Source organism: Rissa tridactyla, chromosome 4, assembly GCF_028500815.1.
Source record: "Rissa tridactyla isolate bRisTri1 chromosome 4, bRisTri1.patW.cur.20221130, whole genome shotgun sequence".
Classification (NCBI taxonomy): domain Eukaryota; kingdom Metazoa; phylum Chordata; class Aves; order Charadriiformes; family Laridae; genus Rissa; species Rissa tridactyla.
This window is the reverse complement of record NC_071469.1, coordinates 2,601,881-2,616,491: the sequence shown is the minus strand read 5'-3', so window position 1 is coordinate 2,616,491 and position 14,611 is coordinate 2,601,881. Positions and strand designations below refer to the sequence as shown.

Here is a 14,611-nt window from a genome sequence, read left to right as displayed (position 1 = left end):
AGGAGGCTGGAGAGAGGTGGGTGTTGGCCTCTTCTCCCAAGTGAGTAATGACAGGACCAGAGGAAATGGTCTGAAGTTGCGGCAGGGGAGGTTTAGGTTAGATATTAGGAAGAATTACTTTACTGAAAGAGTGGTCAGGCACTGGAACAGCCTGCCCAGGGAGGGGGTTGAGTCGCCATCCCTAGAGGTGTTTAAGGAACGTCTAGATGTGGCACTTCAGGGCATGCTCTAGTGGCAGAGATTGTAGGTTGTTTCATTGAACTTGATGATCTCAAAGGTCCTTTCCAACCATGAAGATTCTATGATTCTAATATGCACCAAGCATTCTGGAAATGTGGTTTGCAGTCAGACTGTTTAACAAAAATGGAAAACAGAAAGAAATAGTTATGGTTAACCAAAAAAGAGTCATGGTTCTAAGTAGCTGCAAATATTTTCATGGGAATTCCAGCTACTACACCCTCAGCAAGGTCCCAGATGATACAGAACTGGGAGGAGCGGCTGGTGCACCAAATGGTTGTGCTGCCCTTCAGAGAGACCTGGAAAGGCTGGAGAAATGGGTCAAGGGGAACCTCATGGAGTTCAACAAAGGGAAATGCCAAGGAGGAACAACCCCAGGCACCAGGAAAGGCTGGAGTGTGACCGTCTGGGAAGCATCTGGTCAGAGAAGGACGTGGGTGTCCAGTGGGACACCAGGCTGACCATGAGCTGGGTGTCCAGTAGGAGACCAGGCTGACCTTGGGCCAGCCCTTTTGGCAAAGGAGGTCAAAAGCCTCCTGGGCTGCATTAGGAAAAGCATTACCAGCAGGTCGAGTCAGGGAGGCCACAGCTGGGGTGCTGCGTCCAGGTCTCAGCTTCTCAACTCAGGACAAGGACATGCTGGAACAGGAGCAGGGAAGGGGATTAAGGGACTAGAACATCTCATACCAGGAGCGAGCTCAGACAGTTCAGCCTGGAGAAGGGAAGGCTCAGGGGGGATCTTCTCAGTGAGTGCAAATACCTGTTGCGGGGGGAATAAAGAGAACAGAAACAAACTCTTCTCAGTGATGCCCAGGGAGAAGACAAATTGAAATACAGGAAACCTCATTTAAACGTAAGAAAAAGCTTTATTCCTGTAAAGGTGACCAAGCACTGGAAACCCAGAGAGGTTGTAGGGTCTCCATCCTTAAAAATATTCAGAGTTGACACATTCCTCGGCAGCCTGTCTGGTTGACCTGGCTTTGAGCAGGTGGTTGGAATATGTCATCTCCAGCAGTCTCATCAAACTCTCGCCATCCTGTGATCCTGTGTGAAGATCCAGATCGTCAGCATCTCTTGCCCATGGACTTACTTTTTACCTTGCTCTGCACAGTGGCATCACGATCATTGCATGGGAGGTAGAGTACCTGGGCGAACACTTTGTACTAGAGGCAAGACTGATGTAGCTATGTCAGCGGGCACAGTTTGAGACCAGAGAAATTAATTTTTCAGCCCTAACATATGAGGCACCAAATGGTTTTGGAGGCACCAGTCTCAGAGACCTACATGAAACATTCTCCTTAGAGAGAGAAAAAAAGGAAAATAACGTAACGTGGGATTGTCTTTCAGCAGTACATTTTCCTCCTGATGAAACTGGTTAGGGCACACTTCACCTCCGTGTTCCTCAGGCTGTAAATCACGGGGTTCAGCGTGGGGACTATAATGGTGTAAAAGATGGAGGCGATTTTCTTGCTTTCCAGTGAGTTGGATGAACTGGGTTGCATGTAATTAAAAGCAGCAGACACATAGAAAATGATGATGGTCGCCAGGTGGGAGGCGCAGGTGGAGCAGGCTTTGCGCCTGCCTGCAGCAGAGCCCATCCTGGCCACGGCCACCACGATGCGGGCGTAGGAGATGAAGATGAGCAGGTTGGTGGTCATCATGTTGAAACCCACAAATACAAACATTAAAGCCTCATTGAGACGTGTGTCAGTGGAGGTCACAACACACAGCGGTGGCACGTCACAGTAGAAGTTGTTGATGACCAGGGGACCGCAGAAGGACAGCCGGAGCAGGGCGCTTGTATGCACGATGGCATTCAGCAGCCCTGCAACGTAGGACACAGCAACCAGGCTCCTGCAGACACCAGGAGACATGACAACCTGATAGAGCAGGGGCTTGGAGATGGCCACGTAGCGGTCATAAGCCATGGCAGTCAGCAGGTAAACCTCAGCTGTGGCAAAAGCAGCACAGAAATAAAACTGCGTGAGGCAGCCAGCAAAAGAAATGGATTTGGTTTTTGTTGAAAGGTCCAGCAGCAGTTTGGGGCTGATGGTGGAGGAGTAGCAAGCATCTAAGAAGGACAAGTTACCGAGGAAAAAGTACATGGGGGTGTGAAGCTGGGGGCTGACGCTGATCAGAGTGATCAGGCCGAGGTTTCCGACTAGCGTCAGTAGGTACGTGCCCAGGAAGAATGCGAAGAGGACGGGCTTCAGTTGCGGGTGCTCTGTGAGTCCCGAGAAGGTGAACTGGGTCACCTCGGTACAGTTCTCATCAGCCATTCTTACATCACTGCAGGGAGAAGTAGAGAGAAGAGGGTGAAAAAAAAATCCTGACGCAATTTCCAATTCGTAAATACCAATGTAGAAAGTTGATATCATCATCGAATTTAAATGGCAAGGAAAAAAAACGTAAGAACTGCTGATTTTTTTTCTTGCAATGATGCAATGACAGTGCCATCTCTGGAAGAAACATCAGCAGTTCTTAGAAGTTTTGTTTTTTTTCTTAAATCCTTGACAGAAAGCAATTTGTCACAACCTCTTTTTTGACCCATGATTCGCTTCCAGTTTCAAGTCCCATATCTGCACAAGGATTTCTTCGGGGCACATGAAGTGTTTCATAAATATCCTGTCCACAGTCGCAAACGCGTAACCTCGTTCACACTGACGATTTTTCCTGGCTTTCAAACATCTAGTTCATTTCAAACGTCTTAGGGCTACAGTTAACACAAGGTCCCATTGCATAGAGAAAGTGTAGTTTGGAATTTATCATCCTGGAGGACAGTATGTGTTTTAGTCTAGGAACTGGTATCTTTTTATCTATCCACAGGCGAGGTGTAGTCGTTCCTTCTGGCATTGATTCCTTGGTCGTTAGAAGTAAGATCCATCTTGCTTTGGATGACCACGCATCCAATAGTTGTGGTGGATCACCACACCACAGCTATAAATGAGCTGTCTAGCCCCCCAGACAACACGCGAAATTGGCTCTTCTGACCTATTATGAACCATTTTGCTTGGGATAAGACGACTCACCCTCTGAGGGCACCCCTGCGGATGACCTGTTCAGACGATGACACTTGCACTGTAGATGCTAAAAGGGAGAGGACATCAACCCCAGCTGTCTCCCTGCAGACCATCATACACGCAACATAACTCCTGAAGATTGCCACTTTCACTTTTAACATTTTGACCAAGGATTGCCAAAATAGGTAGATCTTAAGGCAATTTTCCCCTTCTTTACTTCCTTTACAGTTCAGGATTTTGGTCTCTTTTGCATAGCTGATGCGAAACTGCTCAAGCAGGCATCGAAAATACAAATCCAGAACAAACTGGAGGTAAATAATATGGATTTTATTAAACATGTCTAATCAGAAACTTCTGGGATCAATCAAGTGAGAATAACCTGAGCGTTTTTACAGAATGACATATTACTTCTCTATAAAGAAGTTTTCATCGTTCAACCTTCCTCAAAGCTGCCTACAATTTTATACCTTCCAAACCCCCTTTCAGTATACCAAGACATACCTTTAGCTCTCATTTTCATAGGCTTTTGAAAGGATTTTCCAATAGAGTGCCAACACGTTCCTCCAACTCGGTGTGTGATACAATCCTCATCTTTCACTCCCACTAAGGTCTTTATTGAGAAGCTCTCGATGTCATCATCAGAAAATACACTGGCTAAGACTGGAGTCAGACACTTCCACAGGGTGATTCTCTCCATCTGGAAAAGCTCTCAGATATTTATAGAATCACAGAATCTTCATGGTTGGAAAGGACCTTTAAGATCATCGAGTCCAACCAAACAACCTACAATCTCTGCCACTAGAGCATGCCCTGAAGTGCCACATCTAGACGTTCCTTAAACACCTCTAGGGATGGTGACTCAACCCCCTCCCTGGGCAGGCTGTCCCAGTGCCTGACCACTCTTTCAGTAAAGTAATTCCTCCTAATATCTAACCTAAACCTCCCCTGCCGCAGCTTCAGACCATTTCCTCTGGTCCTGTCATTACTCACTTGGGAGAAGGGGCCAACACCCACCTCTCTCCAACCTCCTTTCAGGTGGTTGTAGAGGGCAATGAGGTCTCCCCTCAGCCTCCTCTTCTCCAGGCTAAACATGCCCAGCTCCCTCAGCCTCTCCTCATATGCCCTGGTCTCCAGACCCCTCACCAGCCTGGTAGCTCTCCTCTGGACACGCTCCAGCACTTCAATGTCCCTCTTGTACAGAGGGGCCCAGAACTGGACACAGCACTCGAGGTGAGGCCTCACCAGTGCCAAGTACAGAGGCATGTCATTACAGAGGCGTGTAATTTAAGGTCAATTATCACTTGCTTACCTCTTGCATTTAATGAGAGGGACGACGGACAGCATGGAGCTACACTTACGAAGTTTGGGTGTCTATATTTCCGTTAAGCTTCCCAAGAAGAGAAAGAACTGCACATATGGGAAAGGAATGGATGATCTAAGGTATAACCACTGAAACAGCAATACCGATGAAGAATACTTAGTGAGAGCAGGTGGCCTTCATATATTATGTGACCCTCAAGTGAAGGTCCAGAGTAAGTAAGGACAACTTAACTGGGGGGAGCGAGACAAGACGATGGAGCAGCCATGCCAACGGGAGAAAGTTACACTCTCTTGCAGTTTTGTGTTGGGGTTAAATATTGCCTGCACCATCTACAGCAGCAACGGTCATGTCTTGCTACCTACAGGTACCTACAAAGCCCCATTTCTCCATACATCCTCCGATTGAAGCTAGGTGCGATGAACCCAGGGGTGTTTGTGCCTTTGGATGGGAAGGGTGGCATACTAGGTTTGGGGTATTCAACCTCACCAGTCACTAAAACTCCTTCTTACAGGTTACCGTTGTCATCTTTATTCTCTCTTTCATTCCTGTCTCTTCTCCTGCAGCTCCTGAGGGTGATGCAGTGAAATACACTTGAGGAGCGTGTCTGCAGCCTGCCGTTTGTCCGTACATATCCTCTTTTTCGAGATCCTCCTAATTCTGATAACGGCGATTGGCCCCAGATATCGGCACCTGAACAGGTATTTCCAACAATTATGATTTAAAACTTCCCTCAGTTCCTCACCCTGTTGATACCCACTCGAGTCCTCCACAGTCTTCAGCCAGACTTGAAACTTGAGACTCTTATGCCTTTTGTCTGGATCCCAGCAATTCAGACAGACTTTCAGAACTGAATAATGATGGTGAGCAACTTTGTCACCCTTCATTTTGAAAATGGGCTGTGGAACGAGACAAAATGACAAACTTTGGAAAAGCTAATTTTAGCCACGTGCTAAACACAGTGTTAAACGAAGAATCCTTATTTGTTGTGTTTATTATCTACTGTGATACTGAAACTCCTTGTCAATTCATGCGTAAAAGTGTTATTCAATATGCATTGTCATTTTCCTCTTCTTTCGCGTCTTTGCTGCATTCTTTATCACTAGGTTCTTAATAAGATACTTAATTTTCCCACCTTACATCAGAGCCTCTGCAGTTTTTCACAGTCCTCCTCCATCCCAGAGAGACTACAGGCAGGTAGGATCATCAAGCAGGTGTTGACGGAAGATTTTGTCCGCGCACAAAATTATTTAATTGTTACAGAGACTCCCGAGGACAGTCAACACCTAACCACGCAGCGTGACTTTGTGTCAGAAATTCACCCCCCCCCCTCGTTTCAAAGGTCTCCCGCGTTATTTGCAGACCCCCCCACAGCAATTATTACGCTGAAGTCAAAAACCAGGCTCCGTGTCAGTCTTTATGAAACCAATGATGTCCCATGGTCACGGGATAAGTCATCATAGGCTCTCTAGCGCCCCTGAAAAAAAGAGAGTGCGATTTCTCCAAGGGCGTCGCGCAGGGATTTCTCTCTGAAGTTTATGTTTGGGGAATTTGTGAAAACATCAGAAATAATATGTGCAGAGGATAAGCAATTTTACTTCTGTACTTAATTTGGCAAGAAAAAAAAAATAAGCACAAGACAACGCACTTTTGTAGAAGGGTTTGAATCGGAAGAACTTTTTCTTCCTGCGTTTCTGGAGAATAAACTACAGTGACTTTATCAATGGGTCAGTTTAGGGAAATCAGCGTTTATCTTTGCAGTGGCCAGTTAGGTTAAACGTACTTTTGTTTGTACTGCGTTTTTCGGTTGAAGTGGTATATAGTGAAGAAAAAGCAAATCAAAATACAGTAAGCAATTCGCTGTTATATTCTCACTTTTCTGGTTTTGTGATTGTTAGAGGGAAATACATCACGGGGGATCCATCAGCCCAGAGAGGTGAGGCAGCTGCTGCTGCACGTCCCCAGGTCCAACCAGTAGGAGGCTGAAGATGTAAGCCCAGCAGATGCGCGCACACGGAGTACACGTACACACTACCCGCGTACACGTACGCATACAGCTCTGAGGAGTCAGTGCACGCTCCGTGGTCCCTGTGCCACAAGTCATCTGCCGAGCAGATGCGTCCCCTGGACCTCCCTGTAAGCAAGCAGCACCTGAACACTTCCCTCAGTGCCAACGGCAGCGTGGAGGAGCCAGGCAGGTACCCCAGGCACAGATGGTGTCTGCAGGTCTTGATGGCTCCCCAAGCCCACCAGTGCTGAGATTCAGAGCCATACGCCAAGCAGCGGAGGTAAAGAGGGCATGGAGACTGCTGGCAGGAGGACATGGATGGGGGCAGCAGCCTGCATCGCCCACAGGGACCTCTACACCACTGCTGCTCACGGCCAAACCCATGCAGGCTGGGGTCTTCCTCAGCTAGGAAAGTCTCCTTTCGTAACACAACTAGTCGCTCTCACGTCTACACTCGCTGAGCTGGTCTGTCCCCTGTTCCACCCAGGCATCCACACGGGCCACATCAACATCAACCCACTGGGCACACATCAACCCTCAGACTGGTACTCATGGCTGATTGCTGCTCTCCTACCCAACGGATCATAGAATCGTAGGGTTGGAAGGGACCCCTGGAGATCATCCCCTCCAACCCCCTGCCAGAGCAGGGTCACCCAGAGCAGGTGGCACAGGAACGCGTCCAGGCGGGTTTGAATGTCTCCAGAGTTGGAGACTCCCCCACCTCTCTGGGCAGCCTGTGCCAGGGCTCTGCCACCCTCACAGCAAAGAAGTTCCTCCTCGTCTTGAGATGGAACTTCCTATGGTCAAGTTTGTGCCCATTACCTCTTGTCCTGTCGCCGGGCACCACTGACAAGAGTCTGGCCCCATCCTCCTGACACCCCCCTTTCAGTATTTATAAGTGTTGATAAGGTCCCCCCTCAGTCATCTCTTTTCCAGACTGAAGAGACCCAAATCCCTCAGCCTTTCTTCATCAGAGAGGTGTTCCAGTCCCCTCAGCATCTTGGTGGCCCTTTGCTGTCCCCTCTCCAGCAGTTCCCTGTCCCTCTTGACCCGGGGAGCCCAGAACTGGACACAGTACTCCAGCTGTGCCCTCCCCAGGGCAGAGCAGAGTGGGAGGATGACCTCCCTCCACCTGCTGGCCACACTCTTCTTGATGCCCCCCAGGATGCCATTGGCCTTCTTGGCCACGAGGGCACACTGCTGGCTCATGGGCATCCTGTTGTCCCCCAGGACTCCCAGGTCTCTTCCCACCGAGCTGCTCTCCAGCAGGTCACCCCCAACTTGTCCTGGTGCAGGGGGTTATTCCTCCCCAGGTGCAGCACCCTGCACTTGCCCCTGTTGAATTTAATAAGGTTCCTCTCCGCCCAACTCTCCAGCCTGTCCAGGTCAACAGCAAACGCTCAAAAAGCTAGTGAGGTGTAAAAGGGAAATGCCTCCCGGGCAAGATCTCATGGTCCCCGGTTTAACAACCAGAATCTTTAGATCTACAAGGAAACTAGGCACGGCTGCTCCTTCCCCATCCCCATATGACATCTGCAGTAGTTTTGGGGGCCCTGCAGAGCAGGTAACTGACCCCAGAAGCAGAACAGTGCTCCAGCCTACACCGAGTTTTCTGCACGCGTGTTTTGAAGTGCAGACTGTCACCTTGTCCGCATTGATGCACGTCTTGCGATTTGTCAGATGGCTTTGGAATACATGGCTTGGTTTTTTTATGGTTTCCACTGTCATAGCTCAAGAATCACAGGAAACCCTGCGCGAACATCTGCTGCTCCGCTCCTAGCAGGTAAATAGCCCCTATTTGGCAGTAGAGGACTGCTGATCTTTTCACTCAGTTGATGGAAATGAAACGTGACTCTATGTAGCCTGTACTTTTTATGGAGTAGGAACTATGGACCAGGAAAGATACCTTGGGTCACCTCACATGCCATTGGAACTTGTGCTTAGGGAACGGAACCCCAACCTTACTGTAGGTCAGGGCAAAGAAATTGGAGGGAAGCTCTGCAGCATCACAGCTACATGGATGGCCTTACCAACTTCTTAATGCTCAGCTTTGAAATTTAAGGGGTCTTGGATGGGCTTACGTGCATTTGCTCAAGGTGGTGAAATATACTTTAAAACAAACGCACAAAAGAAAGCCCCAGAAAATCCAGAATGTATTACCCCAGGGAAAAGCTCTTTGGTCATTACTGTTGACTTTTGAACCCATTGTCAACACGACCAGCAGCTGAGAATGGATGAATTTTAAATTATTTCCACTGGTTTAGTATTAAGAATGTGCATTTGTTCCTGCATGAAAGTCATCAGCTTATCCTTTACACCAAGAAAGCAACCAAAAAAAAAAAAGGCCAGTAAGACCGACATCCTTGACATGTGGTTTTAGTCAGGAGTAGTGTGCAAACAACAAAGTCACATCAGTTATTTAGCACCGGGCACAACAGCTGGAATGACGTGGCACAGCGCTTTAACACAGCCGGAGGTCCACCTCAAGCTGTAGGAGTTTATCACCCCAGCGCAGAGCCTTGTATCCAAGATGCACATCCAGGTTCATAGCCACGAGGCACAGAGGAGTCCGCACAGCACTCCCCCTCTCTGCTCACCCATTTCCAACTTTTTGCCAGCCACGCCTTCACTTTTTGCCCGTAATGAAGTGCACTGCCTAGTTATGGACTCACACGGACCTAAAGCACCCTCTGTGAGCCTTCCTTCACTCCGCCAACACTGAGAAAAGCCAGGGCATGACTGTGCAACCCTCACAAAGCCCATGACTGCAGAGCCGCCCTTTGCCCCCACCGGCCAGAAAAGGAGTCTGAGAAAGCTGTCTAATGCATAGACATCGGCATCGCTGGCATCTCCAGTTTACGGGAGTTGATTTGCACCCTGGCAGACTGGTTTTGAGGCACACGGTGCAAACGGTGGCCAGATTGTGCCTGGTGGCACTGCAGGTGTTGCAGTCGGCTTCTCGGCACGCTGGTTGAAAACACCCCCAGACTGATGACTTCAAACGATGGCAAAGGAACCTCCCATCCAGTCAAGCTCCCACAAAGGAGGTGCTTACGTTTTCCGCAGGAGCAGTGTGGTCAATAAGAAGCACTGGCCCTATAAGTTGCTTTAGTAGAGAAGAACGTATATCTAAGGGTACCTACAGTACCAATTCCCAGCATCCACGCTCTAAGATATGCATCCAACCTCCACGGCTAAGGCTGAGGCTCTCATCTAAGCTTCCTCCATGCTCAGTGGAGAAAAACCATTACCAGCTGAAGTCACCTCCTCCTGTGATGACCTAAAACTGTGCCATCCAGTTGGCCTTCTGGAGGTGCACACCTCTCCCTCTTAACTGCAACGGGAGCCCAGAGAAGGAGTTTTGATTCCAGCATTTAGCTTTTAGGTGGATAAAGCTGGAGAAGATCAGTCACAAACTGCAGCGTCTATCCAGTTGCTAGGGCTCTAGAGGACGCCAGAGACTGAGAGAGATGTTCTTGCCTTGTTAAAAGGGTTCTTACGTGGCTGATCAGTCTTCTTAGAGCACATTTAACTTCTTTGTTCCTCAGACTGTAGATTATGGGGTTTAGCAGGGGAGTGAGGATTCCATAGAGCATGGAAACCACCCTATCCTGATGAGGTGAGTAGGTGGAGGAAGGCCGTACATACGTGCAAATGGTGGTCCCGTAGAAAAGGCATACTACCGTCAAGTGAGAACCACAAGTGGAGAAAGCTTTGTGCCTGCTCTCGGAAGACTTCATGTACAGGATAGCCACCAGGATATAGATATAGGAGATGAGAGTGACCACAAAGGCAGCACTTCCAAGGACCCCAGCAACTACAAGAAGCACCAGTTCCCTACTGTAAGTAGGCGAGCAGGAAAGGGCCAGCACGGGGGGAATATCACAGTAATATTGGTCAACTTCATTGGAATCACAAAAAGAGAGCGTAAAAATCAAAGATGAGTGCAACAGAGAATTAAGAAATCCTGCTACCCAGGTGCCAATGGCTAGGTGAGCGCAGAGTTTCAAACTCACGATATTCATGTACTGCAGCGGATGACATATTGCAACGTAACGGTCATACGCCATCACAGCCAAGAGAAAAATCTCCGTGCCTACAACGTCAATGAGGAAGAAGAGCTGGAGCATGCAGCCAGTGAACGAAATCACCTTGTTCTCAAGCAACAAGGCCTCCAGCATCTTCGGCACAGTGATAGTGGGACATAAGATATCCAGTAAGGATAAGTTGCCAAGGAAGAAGTACATGGGGTTGTGCAGACGAGTGTCTGTGCTCATGGCAACGAGGATTGTGATGTTGCCCGCCATGGTGGCCAAATAAATGATCAAAAACAGCACAAAGAGAAGAAAACAGACTTCTGGGGCATCAGAAAGGCCTACGAGAACAAATTCAGATACCGTTGATAGGTTGACCCTCTGCATCTTATCCTTCATTGTAGAAACGATTGCAGAGGTGTACCTGGAAGAAAGAAGAAGTTGTAACTTAGTCAAAATTGCATCTCCCTTCTGAAGAGCGTGATTATATTTTTTTGAGGGGGGTCTGTTTTGCAGTTCAAAAGCATTTGCAAGTTTGTATTGCCACACTCAAAATCTAAGTTTTACTCCCATATACCTAACATAAAAAGCAAAATATAAGTATTAAGCTTAACACTGATTAATCAAAAAAGCTGAATTGTTGCAAGCCATCTTCTCAGACTAAAGAGCTGGAAGTTGAAGACAAAAGACACCTCCTCTGTGGTGGTCAGCTTGTCGGACGCAGCCCTGAGCAGGCGGAGGTGAAGTACAGATCTCTAGAAACCCTTTCAACATAAATTATTTAGTGGTACTAATATCACCAAAGGGGTCTAGATCACTAGCTGAAGCTACTCCATTAAAACAATTAGGTCTTTAATGCTGTCACAGAAGAATTAAATCTGTGGTCATCAACAGGCAGGTAGTATACCCCAGGTGCATTTTGGGGTTTTCCACCTTTATCTAGTGATATATAAAAAGAGATATAATCTAGCGTCCAATTAAAGACCTCCCTCCTTCCTATAAATTTTATCCTATAGATTTCCATAACAGTATTAGCACTTTTAGGATCTAGCTGGGTTCTGCCTTCCCCGCCATCTTTTTCTCAATTCAAAGCAGTCTAGGAAGACTTGGCATTGAAGGATCTTTCCATCTACCCTGCATTGCTTCGTTGAACATCACTCAGTACTTATGGTAATGATTTACCTAGTGGCCCTATAGACACATAAAGCAAAGCTCAGCACAAGCACCTCCTTGTTTGCAGACTAGAGCATGATTATGAGATGGTGTGAATATTGGAACACATCCTGCTTTGTAAGAGATACAGAGAACAAATTAAATAGGTGACTACGATATCGCATCTGAGACAGGCTCGTCTGTCGCCTCGTGTTCTCACAGAAGGTTGCTTCCAGCTTGAAAGGGAGCAAAGTCAGAGCTTAAACTGCCATAAGAAATATTTCAGTCAGCAGAAATAAAAGGCACGTGGTACTCTAAATCACAGCATCCCTTGTTCTTAAAACGGGGAACTTCTTCAGGTGAAATAGAACAGAAACTTCACACAGAAATACTCACTGGTACAAAGAATTAACGATAATATGTAGTTATCTGTATCTCCAGGAAACGTGACTATCCTTTTTCTTCTTTCCACACCTGATTAGAATATGACATACAACACGTCTACATATGACAGAAAAATGGTTTCACTGTAGACTCAGGAACACCAGTCTATTAAGGAAGTCACAGGTCCAGACTTAGCAGCATAGGAATATTCATGCAGACATCTGCAAGCACCGGCAAAAACGCTAGCTTGGCTGCAAGGGTAAGCGCCTCTCATCTTTAATGAGGATTTATAAACATGTGAGGATGTATCTGGGGAGGAGCGTCTCTGAAGCTTTCGTGGATGCATATAGGAGGCTTTTTCAGAATATTGTCAAGGGGAGCTAGAAATGTGATAAACTATTTCTTCACCCCAAATCCTTTGACTCTTATGACTTTCCCTTTGACTCCTATGACTTTCATGCTGTAGGACCTTTTTAAATGGCTGTGGCTTGATACTTGAGTCTGCTCCCAGGAAAAGAAATAGATGGCGGTGTTCTCCTTAGGTCCTGCTGGCCCTCAGGTGCCATTCCAGGCTACTGAAGTTTCATATTCTGACATTCTGCACATATGTCAGAAGATAAATTGGAGTTCTCCAAGGGTTACAAAGCACAGGCCGATCCCTCTATGGTTGCGTAGACCTGTGGCTGCAATAAATCCATGAGGTTCAGACCTTTGCGTACTGCAGTTAGCCCCAGGGGCATCAGGCATCATACTTCCCGTGAAGTTTTGCAACAAAGAACGGAGCTAATAATTTTGTAATAAACCCAGATTCCAGAAAGAGATACAATAAAGAGAACAGTCTCATCCACAGCTGTGAGAAGAACTAGGACTCTGCCTTCTGTCTTCATGGCACTTTCACCGACCGTTACCCATTTTTTTGTTGAACAGCCACAAGAGGGCAACACCTCATGCAAAATCTCTGTGGTACAAGGCTTCAAGGTACATTGCAATACATGGATACGAAGATGATCAAGGGACTGGAGCATCTCTCTGATGAGGAAAGGCTGAGAGACCTGGATCTGTTCAGCCTGGAGAAGAGAAGACTCATCAATACTGAGCAGTATCTCAAGGGCAAGTATCAAGAGGATAGGGCCAGACTCTTCTCAGTAGCGCCTAGTGACAGGGCAAGGGGCAACAGGCACAAACTGGAACACAGGAAAGTCCATCTCAACATGAGGAAAAACCTCTTTACTTTGAGGGTGCCAGGACACTGGCACAGGCTGCCCAGAGAGGCTGTGGAGTCTCCTTCTCCGGAGATATTCAAAACCCTGCCAAACTACCATCAAGAAGTAACATGCTAATACAGGCCTCCTATTATTTGTTTTTGGGTTTTTTTTTTGTTTTTTTTTTTTTTGTTTGTTTGTTTTTTTTTAATCTGAGACCTTGCATCTAAAGCCCGGTGCTGATAATCCCACCTTTGTACAACATAAAGATGTGATCCTGAGAAACCCGCTCAAGGTGAACCTGCTTTAGCTGGGGGGTTGGACTATATGATCTCCAGAGGTCCCTTCCAACCTCTACAACCATGAGATCCCTGACATTGCTAGCCACCAGCATGATGTACATGTGGTAGATAGCTATCTCATCAAAGCACAAACTTCTCAAAGGTGGTGGTATGGTAATGTGTGCAAGTATAAAGACCTTCAAGCAGAGGTTCAAGTCATAAATCTTACATGCTTCCTTTGGGGTGGAATGCATTGACCACATCAAGGTGGCAGTCACCCAGGGCTATGGCTCTCAACTCTACACCTAGTGCTCAGTTGTGTGTTTGCAGGGATATTCTTAGAAGGGTTCATAGAAGCAGAAAAACAGGACAGTATTTGGAGTACTGTGTCCAGTTCTTGGCTCCCCGGTTCAAGAAGGACAGGGTACAGCAAAGGGCTACCAAGATGATGAGGTGAATAGAACATCTCTCTGGTGAAGAAAGGCTGAGGGATTTGGGGCTTTTCCATCTGAAAAAAAAGACGACTGAGCCGGGATCTTTTCAACGCTTGTAAATACTGAAAGGGGGGGTGTCAGGAGGATGGGGCCAGGCTCTTCTCAGTGATGCCTGGCAACAGGACAAGGGGTAATGGGCACAAACTTGACCATAGGAAGTTCCATCTCAACACGAGGAGGAACTTCTTTGCTGTGAGGGTGGCAGAGCCCTGGCACAGGCTGCCCAGAGAGGTGGGGGAGTCTCCGTCTCTGGAGACATTCAAACCCGCCTGGACGCGTTCCTGTGCCACCTGCTCTGGGTGACCCTGCTCTGGCAGGGGGTTGGAGGGGATGATCTCCAGAGGGCCCTTCCAGCCCTACCGTTCTGCGATTCGAGATATGCTTTTAGCCTAATCTAGGCAGGTTTGCTGTTTAACGAGGTTATTTGTGACACTGTTAGTCCAACACTACAAAGGCTGACCCCCCAGGATTATAATACCTC

At 47.4% G+C, this 14,611-nt stretch overlaps 2 protein-coding genes across 2 annotated transcripts; both read right to left on the bottom strand.

Annotated features, from left to right (window-relative positions):
* Positions 1-1,580: 1,580 nt before the first annotated feature.
* Positions 1,581-2,516, bottom strand: LOC128908160 (olfactory receptor 1052-like). Its single transcript, XM_054197791.1, has one exon. It carries the CDS (start codon positions 2,514-2,516, stop codon positions 1,581-1,583), a length of 936 nt encoding a protein of 311 aa, XP_054053766.1.
* A 7,492-nt stretch (positions 2,517-10,008) lies between these two features.
* LOC128908159 (olfactory receptor 5F1-like) lies at positions 10,009-11,004 on the bottom strand. The gene has a single exon (XM_054197790.1). The coding sequence runs from the start codon at positions 11,002-11,004 to the stop codon at positions 10,009-10,011; it is 996 nt and encodes a 331-aa protein (XP_054053765.1).
* Positions 11,005-14,611: the final 3,607 nt, after the last annotated feature.

What these genes read in the sequence shown, in the direction of transcription:
- LOC128908159 (XM_054197790.1), bottom strand. Translation starts at nt 11,004, where the DNA reads ATGCAGAGGGTCAACCTATCAACGGTATCTGAATTTGTTCTCGTAGGC.
- LOC128908160 (XM_054197791.1), bottom strand. Translation starts at nt 2,516, where the DNA reads ATGGCTGATGAGAACTGTACCGAGGTGACCCAGTTCACCTTCTCGGGA.